This window comes from Clytia hemisphaerica, unplaced genomic scaffold, assembly GCF_902728285.1.
Source record: "Clytia hemisphaerica strain Z4C2 unplaced genomic scaffold, Clytia hemisphaerica genome assembly, whole genome shotgun sequence".
NCBI lineage: Eukaryota > Metazoa > Cnidaria > Hydrozoa > Leptothecata > Clytiidae > Clytia > Clytia hemisphaerica.
Window position 1 is genome coordinate 1,866,547 of NW_027104057.1, and position 21,621 is coordinate 1,888,167.

The 21,621-nt window shown below is 35.1% G+C and overlaps 1 protein-coding gene and 1 long non-coding RNA gene across 2 annotated transcripts; one reads left to right on the forward strand and one right to left on the reverse strand.

Annotated features, from left to right (window-relative positions):
* Positions 1 to 845: 845 nt before the first annotated feature.
* LOC136812338 (zinc finger CCCH domain-containing protein 8-like) lies at positions 846 to 16,683 on the reverse strand. The gene is made up of 9 exons (XM_067068834.1): positions 16,650 to 16,683; positions 8,041 to 9,096; positions 7,663 to 7,737; positions 7,322 to 7,402; positions 6,955 to 6,970; positions 6,184 to 6,347; positions 3,861 to 3,969; positions 3,093 to 3,211; positions 846 to 1,190 (listed from the first exon to the last, which is right to left on the reverse strand). The coding sequence occupies exons 2-9, from the start codon at positions 8,464 to 8,466 to the stop codon at positions 957 to 959; spliced, it is 1,224 nt and encodes a 407-aa protein (XP_066924935.1). The 5' UTR covers positions 8,467 to 9,096; positions 16,650 to 16,683; the 3' UTR covers positions 846 to 956.
* A 588-nt stretch (positions 16,684 to 17,271) lies between these two features.
* LOC136812340 (uncharacterized) lies at positions 17,272 to 20,895 on the forward strand. The gene is made up of 2 exons (XR_010847339.1): positions 17,272 to 17,770; positions 18,889 to 20,895. It is a non-coding gene; the product is annotated as an uncharacterized lncRNA (long non-coding RNA).
* The last annotated feature ends 726 nt before the right edge of the window (positions 20,896 to 21,621 follow it).

Consider the following 21,621-nt stretch of genomic DNA (forward strand, 5'->3'; position numbering starts at 1 on the left):
GAGAGGGTTATTGTGTTTGTTTCCGACCTAGGTCCTCTCGGAGCTAGATCGAAGGATGATGATGAAAGAAAGAGGCCCTATCCGTGAAAAGCATTCACTATCGTAGAATTAGAAAATCACTATGAATAACAGACTTTTACAGCTTTTGATCTCACCATTTCAACGAAACAGGTGATTGGCCTGAAAGTATATTCATTTGCCAATATCTATCAATGGTCAAAATTTCAAGTGCAGCATAACTCAGACCTGAGAAAAAATAGGGCGTTTAGGCTCCTTAAGATGCTCAAGATAATAACGAAAGTAGGAAGATGCTCAAGATATAACGAAAGTAGGAAGATGCTCGAAGGGTTGAAAAAGAGCTCAGACTACCTAAACCTTAATAGATAGTCGCCATCTAATTTGTTTAAACTACGTGTTGAGAAAGGAATATTTTTCCATTTATTTTAGGCGTACAAACTTTAGTGAGCAGAAATTTTCGCGATTTTCGCGAATTTTAGACCTTTTCGCGAAAGTCTTTATAAAAAAATCTGAAAATAAAATTTACTCAAATTTTCCTCTTTGATGATAACAAGGATAAAATATTACGCAAAAGTCCATCAATTATGGTTTGATTTCATTTGAACGATCAAAACACTGGTTTATGCACCGAAAACTTGAACTTTCTACTAAAAATATACCTCATTCGCGAAAGTTTATGCTCGCGAAAACATCTTTTTTGTCAAATTCGCGAAAGTAAATGTCGTAGATTTCGCGATTTTTCGACCTCGCAAAAGTTTCTGCTCGCAAAAGTTTGGACGCCTAAAGTATTTCCAAATCTGTTCGGGAAAGAATAATTTGGTAGACAGTTGAACTTTTAGTAAAAAAATATTTGCCAATTAGTAATTATTTCTTGGTCCAATCACTTTATGGTCCAAAAATATAGCTAACGTTCTAGATTTCTTAAAATCATTCTGAGCTTAGCTTAGATCAGAATATAGCGAGGGTAACAAATCAATAGGATTCACCACAGGAGCAGTAGATTCAGTTGAAGGTTGTTCGTTTTCCGCATTAGGTGTAGTGATGGCGGCGGGTGAAGTAATGGCAGTAGTTATGGTGGTAAAGCTCACTTCCTCTGGTTGGTCTGATTGCAATTCATTAGATGATTTGATGTTGGAATCAAATTCAACCATTTGCTTCTGTGACTTCTCGAACTGATAGAAAAGATAAATAATATTTAATACGGCGTTTCACATATTTTGATCAGTCATTACATACTGCTGTAACGACCAGTAAGTATCAAGACAGCCTTAAGTTCATTTTCACTCGATCTTTTTTTTCAAAAATGAAATTAGAATATTCTCCCCAGAATCTGCATGGTCTCAATATAAAATATCTATCATGGAATCAATGTAAAATTGAGAAGCCTTAACCCTATTCAACCCAGGCTTTTAGGGGCGGTTCAGAACTAGGGGGGGGGGGCTTTTCCTGTACCACCCCTTAACTTTTGATCTAGTTGGTCTTTTTGGATGAAATTTGGCACAAAAGTTCCTTGTCACGTAAGGTAACTTTTGACAAAAAAAATTTGTTTGATGACGTCACTCATCATGCCCAAAGTGAGCAAAAATCGAAAATTTCCTTGTTCTTATAAATAGCTATTGTATTCTATCAAAGGCTTTAGAAAAAAGTTGCCTGAGTTTAAAATGCTTATTTTATCCTAAATATTCAATAAATTACGGTTTGAACGATATATTTGACATTAAAAATAAATTTGTATTGGAAAAGTGTCAATTTTTGTGACACCTTACTGTCAGAAATGTCATCATGCTCAAGGTGTGAAAATATTTAAGTGTCAAATTTTTTTTTTATTTTGAAGCAAAATAAAAGTTAGGAATTTACAGAAAATTTCACGGCAAAAGCTCTATTATTTCAGAAGTTATTACCAATAGTTTGACCTCTTAACAGAAAGAGCCCCCCCCCCTAGTCCGAATAGGGTTAAGTCAATAATGGAAATATTTATAATTTTATTCAGTTAGAAACTTCTGAAGGCTTTCGTTAATTGTAAAAGCTGCAAATTTTATGTTTATGAAAACCCGACCTCAAAAAATCCCCGAATATCCGAGCTGGTTGAAGACATGGCCTCTTTTGCGGTTTCCTCTAGAAAGAACCCTAATGGTTCTTCATAATTTTAAACTCATTTTCATAAAATATTAGGCAACCTGTATTTTTGTAACACGACCAAAGTATTAGCAATCATCAATTGTTACTTGCTTAAACTGTAACAATGCCAATCTTTCTACCATACCCCACTCTCTTTTGAATTTAGTCATTGAGCGTGTTTGACTACGACGAGCATGCGTACTGCAGTCGAGTACTGTACCTTTAAGCTACGGCTATTATGAACCTTGCGAGCTTTCAGAATGAATCATCCTTGGGCCGAGGAGGATGTAATTTTCTAGGTTCTTATCGGTGGTAACTGCCCTCGGAGAAAAGCTGTTCGGGAGAAATCTTCCAGTTCCAGCTTTTGTATCGGGGGATGATTACCCTAAAACCCGGAGGGGAATACAGTAGAGTCTCTTTAACTCGAACCTCTATAACTCGATTGTCTCCTTAACTAAAACAAGTTTTCTAGTCCCTTCAGTTAACAATAACTTATAAACCTTACTCCATAACTCAAAATTCCGTTAAATTTCCAAAATTTCCTTAACTCGATCAAATTTATATTCCACGTGATGATTCGAAAGGCTACGTTTTCCGGGTATTGACTAAGTGCTGCCCAAATTTCGAAAATTTGAAAACTTTGTGTCAAAAATCGAGGGAAAAATGAAAATTTGAGAATGTCGGGACATTATTTCAAAAGTTAGCTTTTTTAAGCGGCAAAATCGGGATCTTTCCGCCTTTTATAACCCTTAAAGGGACTGAAATTAGACTTGAACGTTTTCCGACCGTTAAAGGCGGCACATACCGGCGGTACTTTTTGCATGCGGGTACTCTCCTGGTCAATTTCTAAAAGGACACTAGGACAAGCTTTATCACAAATCAACTCTTAAAAATCCCAAGTTCTTGAAAAAATAGGATCTTCACCAAACAGAATGGTTAACTTCCTAATTTTTTACCTCGGTTCGATCATCGAAGAGTTTTTTCATTTGATCTGTCATTGGTTGATGTGAAAACTTGCAGTTGTCCCCTTCTTTGCAAAAGCCTTTCAAATGGAAGAACTTGCACGGCCATTCACCTTTAAAAAGACAGAAAGCATTTGTGTATCAGCTACTGGAGATCATATTCCCAAGTCCAAAGGGTATTTTTTAATGTCTTTATCCGCAAAATATTTTTGAACAAATGCTACAGAGGTGTCTAAAGTCCATTTAAAAAGTGTTTATTGACATCAATGAAGCTGTAACGTGTACTAAAAAACATAAACAAATTAAAAAAAAAGTTCGGCAATAGTTTCCGTCAAACCCATTTGAGTGGAAGTTTTCTCAGCAATAAAGAAACTTTGCTTTGAAAATCTGCTCCGTCATTGTAGTTTTGAGTCATTTACAACAGTAGGAAGCATTTTCATATTGGAGGGGGGGGGGGCTAAAAAGTTTAGTGACACCGCGAGGGCCAACCATGGTTTTGCCCGAGGGGGGAAATTTTGAAAATTTGAGCTCTAGATTGCTTGAAAATGCACTCAAAACATCACTTAAAAGACAGTTATGACAAATTAAAAAAGAAAAACTTGGCATTTTGCAAAATAACCATTTTTGAAAAATATTATTGGGGGGGATAGCCCCCCCCCCTTGACCCCCAGATGCTACGGCACTGCACAATATTCAATTGGCTAGCTTCATAAAAGATTATCTTGTTGTTATTATGAAAGAAGTAAAAACAAAGGATTTTACCGTGATAATATATGCAATTCTTTCCTTTAAGACAAGCCCCAGTTAGATAAAATTTGCAGACATCAGTTTTAATGATTTCGAAGTCGTGTGAAAAACGGCAAGCATCGCCCTGTCAAAAAAGAAAACAAAATATGCAAAATTTTAGAAATTCAACAGAAATTAAGTACCAACAATATTTTCTTATCGTGAGATTCGAGTGATGGTCAAAATGAATGAATCTAGTCTTTATTGTTGTTGCTGTTCGATAACACTACATAACACCTTCACCCTTGAAAGTGATGGAATATTTTCCCTGTAACACAAAATCACTTGTGGTGCAGATTAACATAAGAAGTAGCGTTCGAATTGTAGGTACTACTTTTAAGGGCTCTGACCATAGTGAATTTTTTATATTTGCCACTTCTACTTGATGTAGCCCACATAACTGTGGCATGTTATACATTTTCTATTACAGTAGGCCAATTATCCTCGAGTCTGAAAATTTAAGAATCGCAATGAAAAAATTTGATGAAGAAGAAAATGAAGAGTTTCGCGAAGAAGAGTATTTCAACTTTGAAGAGCTTAGTTTCAGCGAAGAAAAAAAACATTTTGAAAAAAAATTTGCGGTACACGGTGTATCTTTTATCAAACTAAAAATAATTTTTGGGGAAATTTTTCTAAAAGCTTATTTGCTTCGAAATCTTGAAAATAGTGCTTTTTGACCAATTTTCCATCCCAATTTTTCATAGAAAAACAGCCATAACTTTTAATACATTAATTTAGAAAATCTTTCCGAAGAATTTAAAACAGTTCAATTCTTTGCGGACAGTTTGAAAAAACTTCGAAACATAAAGGTTAATTACCCATTAAAACTTAACACTTTTTATAAAAGAAGGTGATGCAACATATTATATAAAAGGCAATTCTTTGTTAAAAGTGTTAAAGGGACCCCTCGCTTGTTTGTGATCTTTAGGAAATCAAACTATATTGGTCCAAAAACCCCTAACAGCATATTCAAAGGACATCAAACTTACTGCTAGTTCCTGCAGAGATATCGAAAAATTCCTCTGAAAACAGTATGGCGTCTCCGTCTGACTGAAACCAACACAACCGGGGCTCATTGGGAGTTCTGAAGCCGATACCGATTCTCCATAAACCCGCAACTCGACTCCAAGCAACGGGTTTTTCTTAGGAGAAGAGCGCGGATTCTAGACTGTTCGAACCAGAGCCGGCCTCTACACCTCGTACTGTAATTTTCCGGTGCATTTGTATCGACAACTTGGTGCGACAAGAGCGCAAGAAAATTCGAAGGCCTTCAGAAGCCATTTGAAACTTCTGAAAGTTGAGTGAACATCAAAATTTATGATTTCTAATTATGGATCGAAAAAAGAGTTTTGCGTGCTAATACTTTGGGAAGTTGCTTTTCATATGAATATGAAGTGAGTGTCTTGTTATCATTTTTAAGCGAGGGGTCCCTTTAAAGAACGTAAAACATAACTTTTATGTTCAAATACTGAAATCATTTTTCCAACTATGGTCAGAGCCCTTAAGAGCAGAACTTTTCGCGGGCAGAAACTTTCGCGAGGTTACAAAATCGCAAAAATTTGCGAATTTAACTTTTTTTCAGTTTTAGAATGTTATCCAATTTTTGAGGCAAAAAAGCGATAAGATACAAATGCAGAAAAACTGAAAATTGGGGATAAAATGGCAAAAAAATGTACTTTTCGCGAGGAAAAACTTCAGCGAATTTCTCGAATAATTTCTTACTTGTCAGAAACTTTCGAAAAAGGGCAAAAGTTTGCGATTTGTCGGCGAAATCGCGAATATTAAGTTCCGCGAGAAATGCCAAAGGTCGCCATTTGCGAAAGTTAATTCCCGAAGAATATAGTTATATATGGGCCACTCCAGATTCGCGAAATATAAATTCATAACAAGGCTCCTAATACAGGCGGGACCGTTGGCCTCCATACATTAGCTCAAAGAGAAAGGAATTGGTAGTCGTTCGAGATGTGAGTAATAGAGATGAGGGTAGCCTTGAGACTCTCCCTCCGTACTAAACTCACCAAATTTAACGACCTTAGGCCATTTCACAGCCGGAAAGCGTAATGTAAATCAGGACCACTGTGCATTAATGACGACTTACTATATTGGTCTAAAGTTTTAAAAAAATTTTGAAGATTTTTGCGTCTAGCCAACAGAAAGCCGTTATGGATGCGCAATCAGTCCTGATTACCCATGATCTATTTCGATTGTGAAATTGTCTATTACGTTCGCTTTTCGTGATCCTAACCAATCGACCAATATTTAGAAATTCATGTAATAATTCTCGATAAACTTCACTCACATTATTGCAGCGACCAAGCTTTTGGTAGAAAGAGCAGGGTATGCGTTTATCCAAGCGTCTTTTTTCTTCTTCCCTCTGTCTGTCAATGATCTTTTGATTTCTGTAATAATTCTTCCTGGCATTTTTCCGTTCTCTCTCTTCTTCCTGTTCTGCAAGAGTCAAACCTGACAAAAAGATCGTTCGTTAGACTGAGTTGTGAATTAGATAACAGACTTAAGGAGAACTTTGACAGATTTTATAGCATCCATAAAATGGAAACTTTTTTAACTCCTCGATACACATTTTGAATAATTATTTCTTTAATCTGGTATGATTTTCACGAAAAAATATCAAGTAAATCAACCCTCATTGATGGAAAATTGCACATATTAACATAGAGTTTATCTATTTGATATTTTCCATGTCGTTTACATGAATATCGTGTTAATCTTCGTACAAATCCTGCCCAGCTGGTACACAACGTTGTTTCAACGTCCATGTGACATTCATAACATCCAAATAACGTTGTTTGAACGTTAAAACAACGTTGTGTGCCAGCTGGGCTGAAAACTATAACTATGCATGTCAGGTATTCTAACTCATGGCTCGGTAAGAAGACCTGCTCTAGGTTGGCGAGTAGTTTTAATCTTTTATAACCAGATTTAGGATGAATTCCACTTTCGTTCTCGAATGTTTCGTGATGTTCGCAGAATGGTTGATTTGTTATGAGATTACGTGCGTGTTCGAGTTAAGGAAACTCAAATAAAAATAATAGTGAGTAATTGTAATTACCTCGTCTTATCTTTAGCTAAAAATAAAACAAAGTAAAGAAATGATTAAAAAGTAAATCAGTAAAATAATGAAAGTCCGATACCTAAAACAAGTTACTGTAAACACTGCAGAAGCTGGCAGAAGCGTAGACAGGGGTGAAGGAACATTTGCTTAGGAAAGCATATTTAAAAGACACAGCAATTATGTTTTATACCATGAATCTGCTCTCCTACGCAGATCGTTCTTCACTCCTGTCTATGCTACTGCACTGTGGGAAACTCGCCATTAACACCTAACTTATACAGACATCCAAAATAGTTGTTAAAGCTATAGAGTTAAGGAGCCTTTTTAAGGAGAGTTTCATTTTGAAACGAAGAAGATATCTTACTGGTCGTTGATGTTGTAATGAATTAGCTGGACCATTAACGTTATCGGGCCTATCTGAACTGAATGGATGTAAAGTTGATTCCTGGAGAAAAATGTCAATGACAATGAAATCAGGGATCATTAAGGGGGTAATTAACAGAACTTGTCAAGGATTCGTTTTGTCTTTTTTCAAAGGTTTTATAAAAATATTAATTGCCTTTTTTCGAACTTCGCATCATTAGATCATAAAAAAGAATGAAAAGGAGTATAGAAAACAAAATAACACATTTTTTCTTTCAAAAAAATAAAACGAATTAAACTTGGGAAAAATTTCATCATACGATTAATATGGTAACCACTAACCTGCTGCTGTAAAGGACGATTATGTGATTTGAATTTGCTTTGATTCGAGGGGTTTGAGAAAAGTGTATTCTTTATCTAAACATGATAAAAGTTCGAAGCTGTAGTCATTTCTCTCTCTACCCGAATGGTAGGGGAAGGCTTCAAGTGGAACTTTTCATGGAACAATATATGATTAATACCATAGTATTTATTAAGGTATCTAGTAAGTAATTAACATAATATAACAATAATACGATGATTTCTCTGACCCTTATAAAATCCACAAAAAAAGCAAATATTTTGAGCTCGAGATTTTGAAATAAGGTTTTAACAAAAATCGTTTGTAAAAAGGATGAAAACTTCCAGTGAACATCAGAACCTTAACTATTGTATACATACCTTTTCAAAAGATTTTCTATTTTTCAGCATCTGTAAAATGTCCAACGATTCATCAATATTTTGTGGTAATCTTGAATCATTATGCAGTTTATGATTGATATTGACCTTGTTACTGCCTTCATCAGTACTTAATCCAGTAGACTCTTCTTTATTCCGGTAAGAAGATGATTCAATTCTAGTCGGTTTATATTCTGTATTTAAGATTTTGTTATCGCGAACTTCTTCCTTATTACTTCTAGTACTGAAATCCTTGGTTTCATTTAAAGGTTTGGTTGCACAACCTGAAACTTCTGAAACCTTGATTTTGTTGAATATCCCTTCGATCAACGCATTACTAGGATGGATCTTCGGTGATGATTTTAGATTAATATTGTCAGTATTTGAAGTATTCTCAGACTTGTTTTTGGTAGCTGAATGATGATCCATCACTGGGTTATTGTTTTTGAGATGATTTAAACCTTGGTTTTGATGGATGTTCTCTGGATGATCTAACCCCGGATTGCGGAGGATAGTGTTTGGATGGTTTAACTATGGATAAGGTTGCTCTTGAACATTGTTTACTTTTGTAGGCCATTTATGTTTCTTTGTGATTGTTCTTTGTGGCACATCTAGTTCTGTTGTTGTTGGTTTTGGCTTAAGCAAATTTTGTGATGAGATTATATCAATGGAGCTTGAATTTACAGCTCTTAATTCTTTATCTTTTATTTGTGATTGCATCGATTGTGTGGCATTGGGTATACGTTCAATCGAAATGTCTTTTCTATTAGATGGTGGTTGTTTTGAATTTATATTTGGATTATTATGGTGACCACCTGGCAATATCTTTTGCATATGATCACCAGATTTAGATTGCTTTGATTTCGTTTCGTTTTGTGTCCTAGGAAGACGATCAAGTCCTCTTTTTCGTATTAATTCTTGAACATATTTTTCTGTTTTGGTATGAATTTCGTGTGTGTACAAAGGAAAGTTTCTCTCTTTTTCTTTTGGGTATTGAATCTTCTTCAAAGGTGTCCCAAACATTGCATTAAAAATTTCTTGGTTCATCTTAATTTATTGCTAAAATAAAAAGTATTTGGACTACACAATATATTGGTGAGCAATATTCGATAATATAGTTTTCGGACCGTAATGTACGGAATAAACAACAGGTGCCCTATTATAAAAAAAGATTTTCATTTTGTAAACAATCCCCCTATATTATCGGAATATTGCAATTCGAGCTGACAATTTGTTGCGGACACCCTTTCAATATATTGCCGACATTCAGCAATATATTATCAATATGCTGCCTGACAATATATAGGGAGAGAAAGACGCAAAGAAAAATAACAAAGCTAAGAAAAAATATGTAGGATTAGAAATAATAACACACCAACATCACCAACCAACTACGTACGGGTGAGAGTAGATCTTGTATTTTTCTATCTTTGATCTGGAGTTTTCTAGAGTTTCTTAACCTTTTGGACGTTTCTAAGTCATTTTTAGAGTTCAACTTTGATATTTTGAAATCTGTCAAAGTTGAGTTCCGGGTGAGATTTGAACCCATACATGAATCCAAGTAAACATAGTTCGGAAACTCCGTACGCTACCACTGCACTATAGACCACGGAAATCACGGCAGATTTACAAATTCACAATCTATTTATCATAATGTGTGTTTTACAGACTTATATATATTAACACACCAGGGTTGGGCCTTACTCTAGGAGTGCACTTACCAGGGCTTTAAGCCCTTTTATTTTTCTACCAATGCTACTCCCAACCCTATTTTGACTCTCGAGCTCTAACCCTGACCCTAACTGATCCTGACCTGTATGGATTGAATAACAAAAAATCTACTTTCACCCGACGAGGAAGTCAGCATCCAACTAACCACGCTAAAGTCAACTAGCCAACTTCAGCCAATCTACTCAACCTAACCACACGCAGCCAACTAGCCACCCAGCCAACTAGCCAAGTCCGTAGCCAATTAGTCTGGAGATCCATACCAAAACTTACACTAAATAATAAAAAATCTCACCAGAAGCTACTCAGTGAGAGTATGGTTATGACCCAGTTTGAATTTGTTTACATTTGGTTTGGATTTTGTGCCAAAAAAGCTGTTGTTAACCAATCAGATTTGCGCGCTTCCAATCAAAACAGCCTAAAGCTCAAGAAACGAAGACCAACTTAGAAGATTGACCAAAAACTTATTGATATTGAGCTTAAACTTCAAGAATCATATTCAAATGAAAGAAGGGACCTGATTGATCTGGGGCTTGATCGATTAATGTAACTTCCCAGTCTTCCATGCCGTGATGATCCTCTTGTTCGAAATATGCATGAAAGGAGACTTGCGTAACAATAGAACCCGCGTTGTGCTTCCTATCTCAATTCACTACCCGACGAGCCACTGCTGTCGAATTACTTTCCTCTTAGGAGAGCTGGTTAATATAGCATCAAAGTCATGGTCCGCCATCAGATTTATCAAATCGAATGATTGTCGAGACGAACAATCAAACCTTCAAAAAGTATCAAATATAGAGGTAAAAATTGGTTAACAGGCAACAGAATTTTTTTTCAGCCAATAATAGGATTCTGCGCCAGGATCCTGTATCTTCATTAATACTCGGCCTACTACCTGACTACTGTCTTTCTGCGTTAAGTCCAGTACACACGTTGAAATTTTTTTTATAGACAGTGTAGGCCGAGCCTCTCAGCTAGTAGCCAAATAGTCACAAAATAAAAAAAATACTAAATAAATCACAAAAATGTACTTATGTATTACCTTATTACACGAATATTACTAGGCAAGTATTCAACGGCCTTGGAATTAACACCCCAAAAATTAAGACAAATTTCATTGCTTTTTCATGGCTGGTTTTAATTAAGGGGGTTTTTATTAATACAAAATTTTTCGATTTGTGTTAATAGAATGACTAGTAATATTTGTGTAATAAGGTATGTGATAATTGAATAGAAATTAAAAGAACTAGTCAAATAACCCAAATTCCAATTACCGTAAGTTGGTCTAATATTGACATCCCTCGTCTAATTCCGACACCCTTCTTTAGAGACAAGAATAATATGAAAGTTTGGATCACTGATTGAAAAAGGATTATTCCTCTCTGACCGTTTTTAAGCAAAGAAATAGTTAATAATAGTTTATTGACCTTTCTATCAATTTCAGCTGATAAAAAGGGTGTCGGAATTAGATGAGGCTGAGGGATGTCGACAATTAGACCAAATTACGGTACCAAACAACAATCTTGACAATCAGATAGCCAACCAGCCAATGCACTACACATACAGCTTCTAGTACTAGAAGAAGGAGAAATTGTGGTTGGCTAAATTGGCTAGGTTGACTGGAAACCTTCTTTTCTTCCATGTTAGATAACTTAGCGATAAGTTATCAATAAGTCAATTTCTCTAAAGGCAGTAGAAGGGCGGGGACATTCAATAGTGTCATTCAATAGTTTTAAGTAGTTGAACTAGATTCAAGCATAGATATCTTAGCTACCGTTGACTGCTCTAACTTGGGACTATCTGACAAAACATGGGACGGCAATTTGGCGACCATTTCACCGAACCTCCAAAGTCATTTGATTTGAGTTAATGAACGGCGTATTAAAAAATACACGATTTCTCTTTCGCACTGAGTAGGCTTTTAAATCGAAATATAAAAAAATCTGTAGTGGAACACACGCAAATGTCTGAGACGAAGAAGACCAAATTAGTGGCAAAACGATGGAGCGTTTGACGTCACTCCTGCGGCAAGTTACACACTCATTATTTGTTAATCTCATCATATCAGGCAATACAGGCTTTATCATTTGAAAACTCTGGGTGTGTGGTCAATCACACTCCTAAAACCTTAATTTTTGTTATTTAGACGTGTGATAAGGAGTGCTATGTACAACTTTTAGTAGTGGAATCTAAATTTATGGGGTGTAATTGATCGCACTCCTTGGGGATTTTAGATGTGTGCGGAGGTGTGCGTGCGCTATTGCACGTCTTTAATGACGGTTTGTGTATACCGCAGGTTACAGGTTGCAGGTTACAGGTCACAGGTTACAGGTCACAGGTTACAGGTCAACAAAGTGCAGACCGGAAAAAAGATAATAAGATCATAACATATACATAACATAACATCAATACATAACGCATTAAATTACAAAAAAGTAATACATGTTATTTAGATATTATAAAATGACAATTGAATAGAATAACAACCTAGTGACACTAACCTGATAACAGATGTTCATAATTTTCTTACGCGCCTGTACGCGCACGGTAAACCTCTAAAGGCACTTGAAAATTATACATCTGAGGAAATTAGTCCTCCCGCGGAAAATTCTACAACAAGAATCTTGTTGTGCGCCGAAAAAATAAAAACTAATAAGGCGTCCTATTCATAAACACAATCGCGCAACTTTGTTGTCATTCCCAGTCCTTTTAGACGAACGCGGTCCTTACGATTTCGAGATTGCATATTCGTCAGATTGTTTGTTTTCACACATCCCTTTAGAGCTTCAGCGTGGTGTGCAGAAAACATTCACAATCTGATCTCAGGTTAAGTGACACTTACTTACAAAAATAATGACAAAATCATAAAATGTGATGCCTAACAAGACAAAAGCACGAAAAATATTTATCATGCAAAATGTAATGTGGATGGTGTGAATGGATAAAAAATGGCACCAAACAGAAGCTTGCAAGGTCCCTAAGAGAGTGGTTTTAGAAGGATGAAACTAATTAATCATTCAACTGTTATTTTAATGACTTAATGACAATTTTTGACAAAAATATTGACAGAATCACAAAATATCATGTCTTACAAGAGAAAAAAACCAAAAATATTTAGCATACCGAATGTGATGATAACAATATGGCTGAATATAAAATTACACCAATCAGAAGCTCGTGAGTTTTCTGAGAAGGTAGTTTTAGAGCGATGTGTTTTAATATTATATGTAACAATCATATAACATTACAAACATTACAATATGTAATATACCTGTTATACGTATAATATGGTTTCAAATATTTTCTGGTCTGCGTTATACACGGCAAAAACTGCAAAAAATCGATAAAAGCACATGGTTAAATTTTGATGTTTGAAATGGTTTATATGGATGAAATTGCTTGAGAATTATGTTTTTGATAATTCTTTGTGTTTTCCAAACATTTTCCTCTGCAATGACATTGTCAACCTGTCATCACTGACCTGTAACCTGTAACATGTGACCTGTAACCTGCGGTTTACACAAACCGCTTTAATGATGCAGCCTGGCAATAGGGGTTAGGTGGCATCCGGTCATTTTGAATAAAGACAAAAAGGTAAAAAAGGGCAAGCTATCAGTGAAAGTTATTGTGACATGTTATGACAGAAAGTATGATTGATAAACTTGGTGGAGTTATCAAAACAAATTTGTTGTCAATAACATTTAACAGTAAGTGAGTAAGTGATGTGCTAAGCAACTTTTGTACTGCAAGGGTCAAATCTTAAAACAAATTCAAAATAATTGATAAAAAGAAAGGTTTTTACTTCTCCTTTGTTTGAAAAAGTTTCTATTGTCTGATAATTACAGCTGACAAGAATAATTTTCTCAGTTTTTCTTTGAAACAGAAAATTTCAAGCTTCTTTTTTCATGCAGATGTACAGCTGAGAAATATAGTGCACTATAAGGCTTGGGTAAATCAAGAGAAAATGCAGGGTACCTTTTCAGCCATATTGAACTGCACTGTAAGCGTACGATTTTTAAAAGCAGATTTTGCGCTGCACATACCGTCTTTTCGAAATCCAGTGGCCCCCCGGTACTTCACGGTATCCCCCAAGGATTTCAGACAAAAATAGCTGTAACAAATATAATGTGAAACATCTTTAGAGAGAGAAAGAAAAACTTCTTGTTGACTCAGACTTTACTCTAATCTACCGTAACTTGGTCTAATGTCGACACCCCTCCTCTAATTCAGACACCCTTTTTATCAGCTGAAATTTATAGAAAGGTTGAAACTGTTTTTCTTTGCTTAGAATGAGGTTGCCGCATTTCAAACGGCCCTTCTTTTTGGCACCCATGGCCTTTCAGTGCCTAGCACGATGGGCGGCTGTAAAATCCCACCCTTCATATAAATTTGTTTCAATGGGCGAGCACCCCATTGCTAAGATGTTGGCTTGAAATCGAAAGAGGTAAGACTAGCTTAGTTTCTAAGCCTGATATAGTAGTTAAAGTTTAGACTGTCTATTTCTATTTCTATTCTTTAATTAGCATAAACTTATTATAAAGTTATTCTCGCCAATGTAACATAGGTAAATAATAAAATGAAAACATTAAAAGTGGTCTAGTTTCATAATAAATAATAATAAAAACTAATTTATTTTGTATATGTATAAAAGTTGATAAAATAATTAAAAAATCTAAAAAATCTAAAGATATTTCTTCTGTGGCTTACCGTCAACTGCTGTAACTTGGGACTTGATATCTGGTCTGTATTTTCACTTACTGTTAAATCTCTTTGACAACAAATTTGTTTTGAACTCCACCAAGTTTATCAATCATACTTCTTTGTTCCTCTTAGACTGCACAGACAGGCGAGCGTATGTTCCACTACGGATTTTTTTCGTATTTCGATTTAAAAGCCTACTTGGTGCGAAAGAGAAATCGTGTATTTTTTAGTAGTTGACGGTAATTTATTAAGAAAAGAAAGGAACTAGCATTGTTGGTTTAGTTAACACGAAATTATTTTAGTTTGACATGAGGCAGAGCGGAGGCTTATTGATGATAGGTTTATTAGACAAGGGATGTCGATATTAGACCAACTTACGGTAACAGAAAACTCATCCTTTCATGACTGCATGAAGACCAAATTTCATAACAGTGCTTGAAAAAAATTTACATTATATATGTATAAACCCCCATTTTTAAACTATCCTCCCCTTCCTTGCTCTTGCTATTTATGATACCGTGAGAGGTCCTAAAGCCGACAGCCCAGCCTAATTCCGACCCCCCAAATAACTGTTATGAAAAAAAATCCTATGTTTACAAACATTCCCTCTCCAAGTTGAACGATAAACTATTGCTAGAACTCTCGAAACAAAACATCTAACAAGATAGCTGTAATGTCAAGATGTCAATTAATGTAATTAAAAAGTGCGAGTTGTAAAAATAATTACCTTTCATTCTGGATCAGTTGCTCATGTTTAAAACGATAACAGTTTTGTAATAAAAGTGACTTGTGCGGGAAAAATACGAAACAACTTGGACTGGTTTCCATCAAGAAACAAACAGACTAAATTGTAAAAATGGCGTGAAGTTGAAAAAAGGGCGGATGCGGTAGTACTAATTTGAATAACAAACATCGAATCAATGAGGCGGCAACTATCAACGCCCTCTTTACCACCTATAAGTCCGGATGTTTATTTACGGAAGGCCAGCAATCGGATAGCTCTTCATTTAAGTGTACTCTTTGACGACATATATTATCATTACTAGAATAGGAGCAAGGTGTCATGTAATACATAATAATTGTAATATACGTCGTCTATTTGTATTCTTATCATGTAATATATAATATAAAGTAATATACGTCGTCTATATGTATCCTTACACAAAGTCCTGGCCCTGCAATCAAGCCAAGTGCCAGTGTAAAGTAATAGAAACCAGGCAAAATGAGCACGCTCGTACACAGACCTCTTTTATATTTTCGTGTGCTTTGGAAAATCAAAACATCTCGTTACTTTTTATGATGCTGTTACTACTGTTGTCATTTATGACGTTGTGCATATTGCAATAAAAAAATATGTTTTGTTATAAGAAGCAATCATTGTTATTTCAGTCAGGAACATCCTGGCAAATGAACGGGGTATTTTTCACTTGCGACCATTGGCAAATGAACGGGGTCGAAAACGAAAGTGACGTAATAGCGCCGAATACCCATTTTAATTGAACCGGGTTGGAAATATTTTGCTTCATTTCAAAGAACTGCATAGATTAAATTTTTTTTCCATGGGTCAATTTTGTCTTTGAAGATTGAAGAAACTTTGAATGAAAAAATAAAGTTCCCAGTTTTCTTCCTTTTTTCCCTTTTTCAGTTTGAAGTTCATTTTTATTCATTTTCACGCTTTTAGCCTGAGACGTCCTGTCTCATTTACACTGGGTGACGAATACCCCATGCAAATGCTCACCCCGTTCATTTGCCAGGATGTGCCTGACTGTATTTGGTTCAATTGGTTCAATGTATCAAATCTCTCAGTTTAGATGACACTTTGGTATCTTCGTTGCGTCACAGCAAAAGGTTTGTTTTTATTTTAGTTTGTATCTTTGAAAGACCCCATCGGCTTTATTTAGGCTGGGCCGTCGGCTTTAGGACCTCTCACGGTAGCACAATGAATGCTAGTCCAGGAGCTGGAGCTCAACTACTTTTCGCCTTTAATAATTCTGATGGGGGGAAAAGTATCGCAGCGCCATCATTCAAATCAGAAAGCAAAGATAGTATACGGAAGATTTTCTGACTAGCACAAAAAATGCTGCTATCATCACAATCCTCCTTTAACTTAAGTAAGAGAGGTGGGGAACGAACTAGATGATGAAAAAATCAAGTACTTAAGAGCTGAAAGTAAGAAGTGTTACCTTGATGGGTTTACGAATCATGCAAAATAACGTCAATCTGTCAAAAGACAAACAACAAAGAAGCAGTATAAGGCATGCATAAGGTAGTGGAGAAACACAATGATTTTTTTCGTTTTTGTTTCCGCCATCTTCAATACTTACTTTCACTTTCGTTTTTACCGTGGTACCGTACTAGCTACAACAATCCAAAGTCCCTTTAACAATCAAATCGATTTGATTGGTCAAAACTCATTCTTTCATTTGACTGGTCGAAATTGAAACTGATGAACCAATCAATACTCGGGTGAGAGGTTGAGCGAATTTTGGAAAGTTGCCAGGGATATTGTAAACAACAAACCGATTTTTTTCTTGTACTATAGTCGGGTTCTTTTAGAATATTATGCTTGTTTATGTGTGATATATGATTATACGTATCTTACTCTCTTTATCTCCTTACCGTTTGGGCGGCCTTACAGTCTTTATTTTTCAGTAAACATAGTATATATTTTGTTCCGAAAACAGAAAATTTTTAAATGTACATAAAAGGAAAGAGCTTTATACTTAGTCTTAGATATTTATATACCATTGATTTTCTTGGTGATAAAAGAGATGTTAATAAAAGTATCGTCTTATACTTAGGTAGTTTAAGTAAAAAAAAACAAAAAGGCTACTATGTTATGAAATCAGACATAATATTCCTGTACCATCTAGTTGAATCCGACAATCAAAAAATAAAGGAGAAGTGTATTTTGTTGGGAAATATTGTCGAGTGTTTTTGAAGTGAAGTTTAAAGCCACATGATTTGATATTTCAACAGTATAACAATGATCTTAAAGTTGCTATTGTCGTTTAATTTTGTCCTCAATATTTTACTAATAACTGTAATGGCTGAGGAAATTCGAGGACAGCTTGTAGGGGGGCTAAAGGAGCAAGAAATAAAGATTCTTGACAGCGTTGTTGGGAACGGAAAGACACTTTGGGATTACCTTCAAAATAAGATTGAAGAGTATGCTAAACAAAGAAACAGTTTATACATGTATGGTATCAATGATATTCATGTCCAGTCACAAGTTGTCCAAGGGGTTTTATACAAAGTAACCTTGGATTTAGCACCAACTGATTGCCACAACAACAAGTTTTTGGTGAGTGTTTTTAGGATGTCAATTTACGAATTTAGTGACATTTCTTCTTCTAATCGACTACTACTGTAATGGGTGCATCTTACTTTCTAGTCCGACAACAAAACAGTCTGACAGTCCGAATCCAGACAAAATACAACATGGCACGGTGATCTGGTGTTGGAAGTATGAAAAATCGGGGAAACTTTTTTTTAATAACTCGAGTTTTAATAGTCGAATGAAGATGGAAATTTGTGTATATAGTGCAATTGATGTACGAAATAGACTAAAATATAAAATTTCCGAAAACTATAATAAGGTTTCTTGAAACAGAGCACTTTTGTTTTTTCAGATCCCTCAAAATCCCTAGAAATCCCCTCTCAGATCCCGCAAATCGGAATTCACATAATTCCGACTGTAGTGGTGCTACAGACCTAAAATTTTGACTGTAGGACCAGATCATAAATACAATTAGGATAAAACAAAAAGTTTTTGTACAAAAATTAAAATTTATCGATATTTTGAATCCGACAGCAGATCGCTGTGTGGCATCTTTTGCTTTAATCAGGCTATCATGTAGTCAAGTTTCTAAGTTAAAAGTACTTAAAAGATGTATAACTGTTACCTTAGTTAAAAAAGAAGGGAATATTTTTTTACCAAAGGCAAAAATGATAACATCTACCGTGAGATCAGGTAACTTGCATCACGTGAAGGCAATCATGCATAGCCCTCAAATGAATGACCTGTCTGGTCATTAAAATACAACTATGCAGCTCTGCTCGCAGCTCTACTCCACCATTTTTGTTTTGATTTAACTGTATTTTAATGACCAGCCAGGTCATTCATTTAAGGGCTATGCATGTTAGCCTCCACTGATGCAAGTTACCCGATCTCACGGTACGTTATTCCCAAAACCAATTAAAAATGAGACAAAATATTCCTCTTTTGTTTGGAACGCATTATTTTACAACAAATTGTCATTTCTGATTGTGAGGGAAAATACTAGAATCTGATAGGATGTAATAAATTGAGTCACAAGGAAGAGTTGTTTGCAATCAGGCGTTTGTAAAATGTATATAGTAAAAAATTTTGAACAGAGGTTATACATCACGTCTGACACTCTAATGTTCTTCTTTTTATAGTCAGAGGAAAGCAACAATGCACGACTGGAAATGATCCGTACATGCTCTATCAACAAATCACATGGATCACATGAAAAGCATGTCATCGACTTATGGGTTAGATCTTGGTTGCCTGAAAATGAAAAAGTGATAGTGTCAGAAGCTGCTCACTAAACTTGCCAATACTCTCCATTTAATTTTATGTTTGAAAAAAGTTGAATTTTATCATAGGATCAAAAATAGTCGGAGCAAACACACGAAAACTTTTGCTTTGGGTACTTTCCTGGCTGGATGGTCTTTTTTTGTTTCATTTTTCATTCTTCTTACTCAAAAAAGGAGAACCTACAATAACTGTTGTTTGATTACCATGTAAGTAATTGTAAGTGTCCTTGATAAGTTGCATTTCTAATTTAAGATAAAACTATTTTTTCTGATCTGGGAAACCTTTAAATAATTCAGTCTCTATGGATGAGGTTGTGAATGTCATCATATAAATACAGAGCAATTATTTGAATACATTGAAGGTTCTCCTTTATTTCTTTAAGTGGGTATGTCAGTAAAATGATTAAACCTGGTAACAGTCTCTGACTTAATCAGAATTTTACTCCTTTGTCTGATTTCGTTTGTATAAAAATTTTCGGGTAAGGACATGTTCATTAAAACGCACTACTTTTAACATTGCAAATTGTTTAGTGGTCCCTGCATATTACAGAAAACATATTAAAGCAAAAAAAGTAACATCGTAAATTCAAGAAAATGAGTCTTTTTGAGGGTGTGTACTCAGTTATCCATTTTCTTGCGCAGCTTTCCTTCCCCTTAAAAATTGGCTAGAAGACCCAGTTTTCATTATTGCATAGGTACTACTCTTTATTCCCAGACGTTTTTTTTTTATTGTCACAAAATAAAGATATGCAATGTTGAGTGACAGCACCTAGTTTAGTAGTGCGTTTTAATGAATATGTTTTCTGTGAGAAAGGTTTTAAGTTGTTTTATTTTATTTTTAATTCAATTAATTATTGAACGATTTTTATAAGATTACTTTCTGATTGAACATTCTTTGTTGTTTTTTCCATAGCACTCGATATTTAAAATCACGTCAGAATTTTTTCTAAATATCTTGTATTAATGAAATCAAGATAATTTGAAAGATGAATAGCACTTTGAGGTTGAAATATTTCTATTCAACCTCGTTCCCATGACTACTTTCTTTTTTTGATTAATGCGGAGATTAGCCCTGGACCTAGCTAGATTTTGATCGCCTGTATGAGGCGATTTTCAGAAAATATTGATTGAAAAGCATTACATACTATACTATCAATGCATCAGAGTGAATTTGAGTTTTTCTTAGAGAAAAGTGGTTTTTAGTAACAATTGGCCCAAATTGAGGAGTTTTCTTTTTTAGACAAAAATTCTAACGGTTCTTTTAAATTATCATGAAATGTTTTTAAAGGCATTTAATTGAATAAGCATTTTGAGCGTTTAAGTTTGTTCTGTAAAAAAGGTCAATTTTTTATCAAACAGTACCGTCATTTCTTACAAATAATCTCATTTTTTTTAAATCAGTCAATTTTTGGGTAGTTTTTACTTTGATTATTATGTTGAATTATTCTTAAAAAAGCTTGTATATGTATTAGCCCCCCCCCCCCAGCCGACCCTCAATTCACGCAATCACGCAATTTTTTTTCGAAATTCACGCATTCACGCAAATTTTCCTCGAGTTTCACGCAATAACCCGATTTTTCAGGAAATCGGAAAATTTTCAGAAAAAATTGGGCAAAGATTGGAAAATCGGGAAAACTGCACAAAATCGGTGGAAAAAAGGGGAAATTCACGTATTCACGCATAAAATAGCCCAGATTCACGGATTCATGCAATCAAAAAGTGAATTTTCACGTTCACGCAAGTGTTTTTAATTCACGCATTCACGCATTTTTTTCCAATTTTCACGCATTCACGCAAACCACTGGGGGGGGGGGCCATGTATGTTACTCAAATTTTAGTTGGAAATATAACAAAAACGATGGTAGAGATGGAAGATTCGAATAACTTATAACATTTTACTATAATATCCCCCCGAAGAGGACTGAAAATCATAGTTAAAGGGAAAATCAGATAGCTTGAGATATTTGGCCTGTGGAATCCTTCTATTATCCTGAACAAAACCTCAAAATATTTTTGCCTAAATATTTCCCAAAGCTGAGATATTAAAATTACAAGTTTTTGTCTTTTAGTAAGAAAACAATAAAATTTCAACGTAAGAACCGTGTGAGAACCCATTTTCAGAAATTAGAGTTATTCAAAAGACAAGTTTTGCTGACGTCAGCAGTTTTTCCTTTTTGCTTAATATCTTTTTTTGGGTGAAAAAATTAATTATGCCACAGCCACTCCCAGTAATACACCCCCTTTTTACAGACCCACTGAAGTTAGGGAAAATATTGTACCCGGTGGAAAATAATTTTCTAATTTTCGTCTCAATAATCAAATTAACCAATCCTCACTGTAAAATATTATGCTATTTGTCCCATCCCCACTGAATTTTCGACGACTTGAAAACGAAAGAGATAAAATCCCTAGCCATAAAAACTATGGAAATATCAATCCCCATCGAGTTTCAGCCCGCTTTTTCTATCCCCACTGGTTGAAAAAAAATTCTACCAGGTCTGTGAGAAGAGGGTGTAGTGATCTACGCTTCAATACGCTTTTTTCGATGTATGAAGTGATACATGTGGTTTGACAGGTGGAACGGGGATAAAA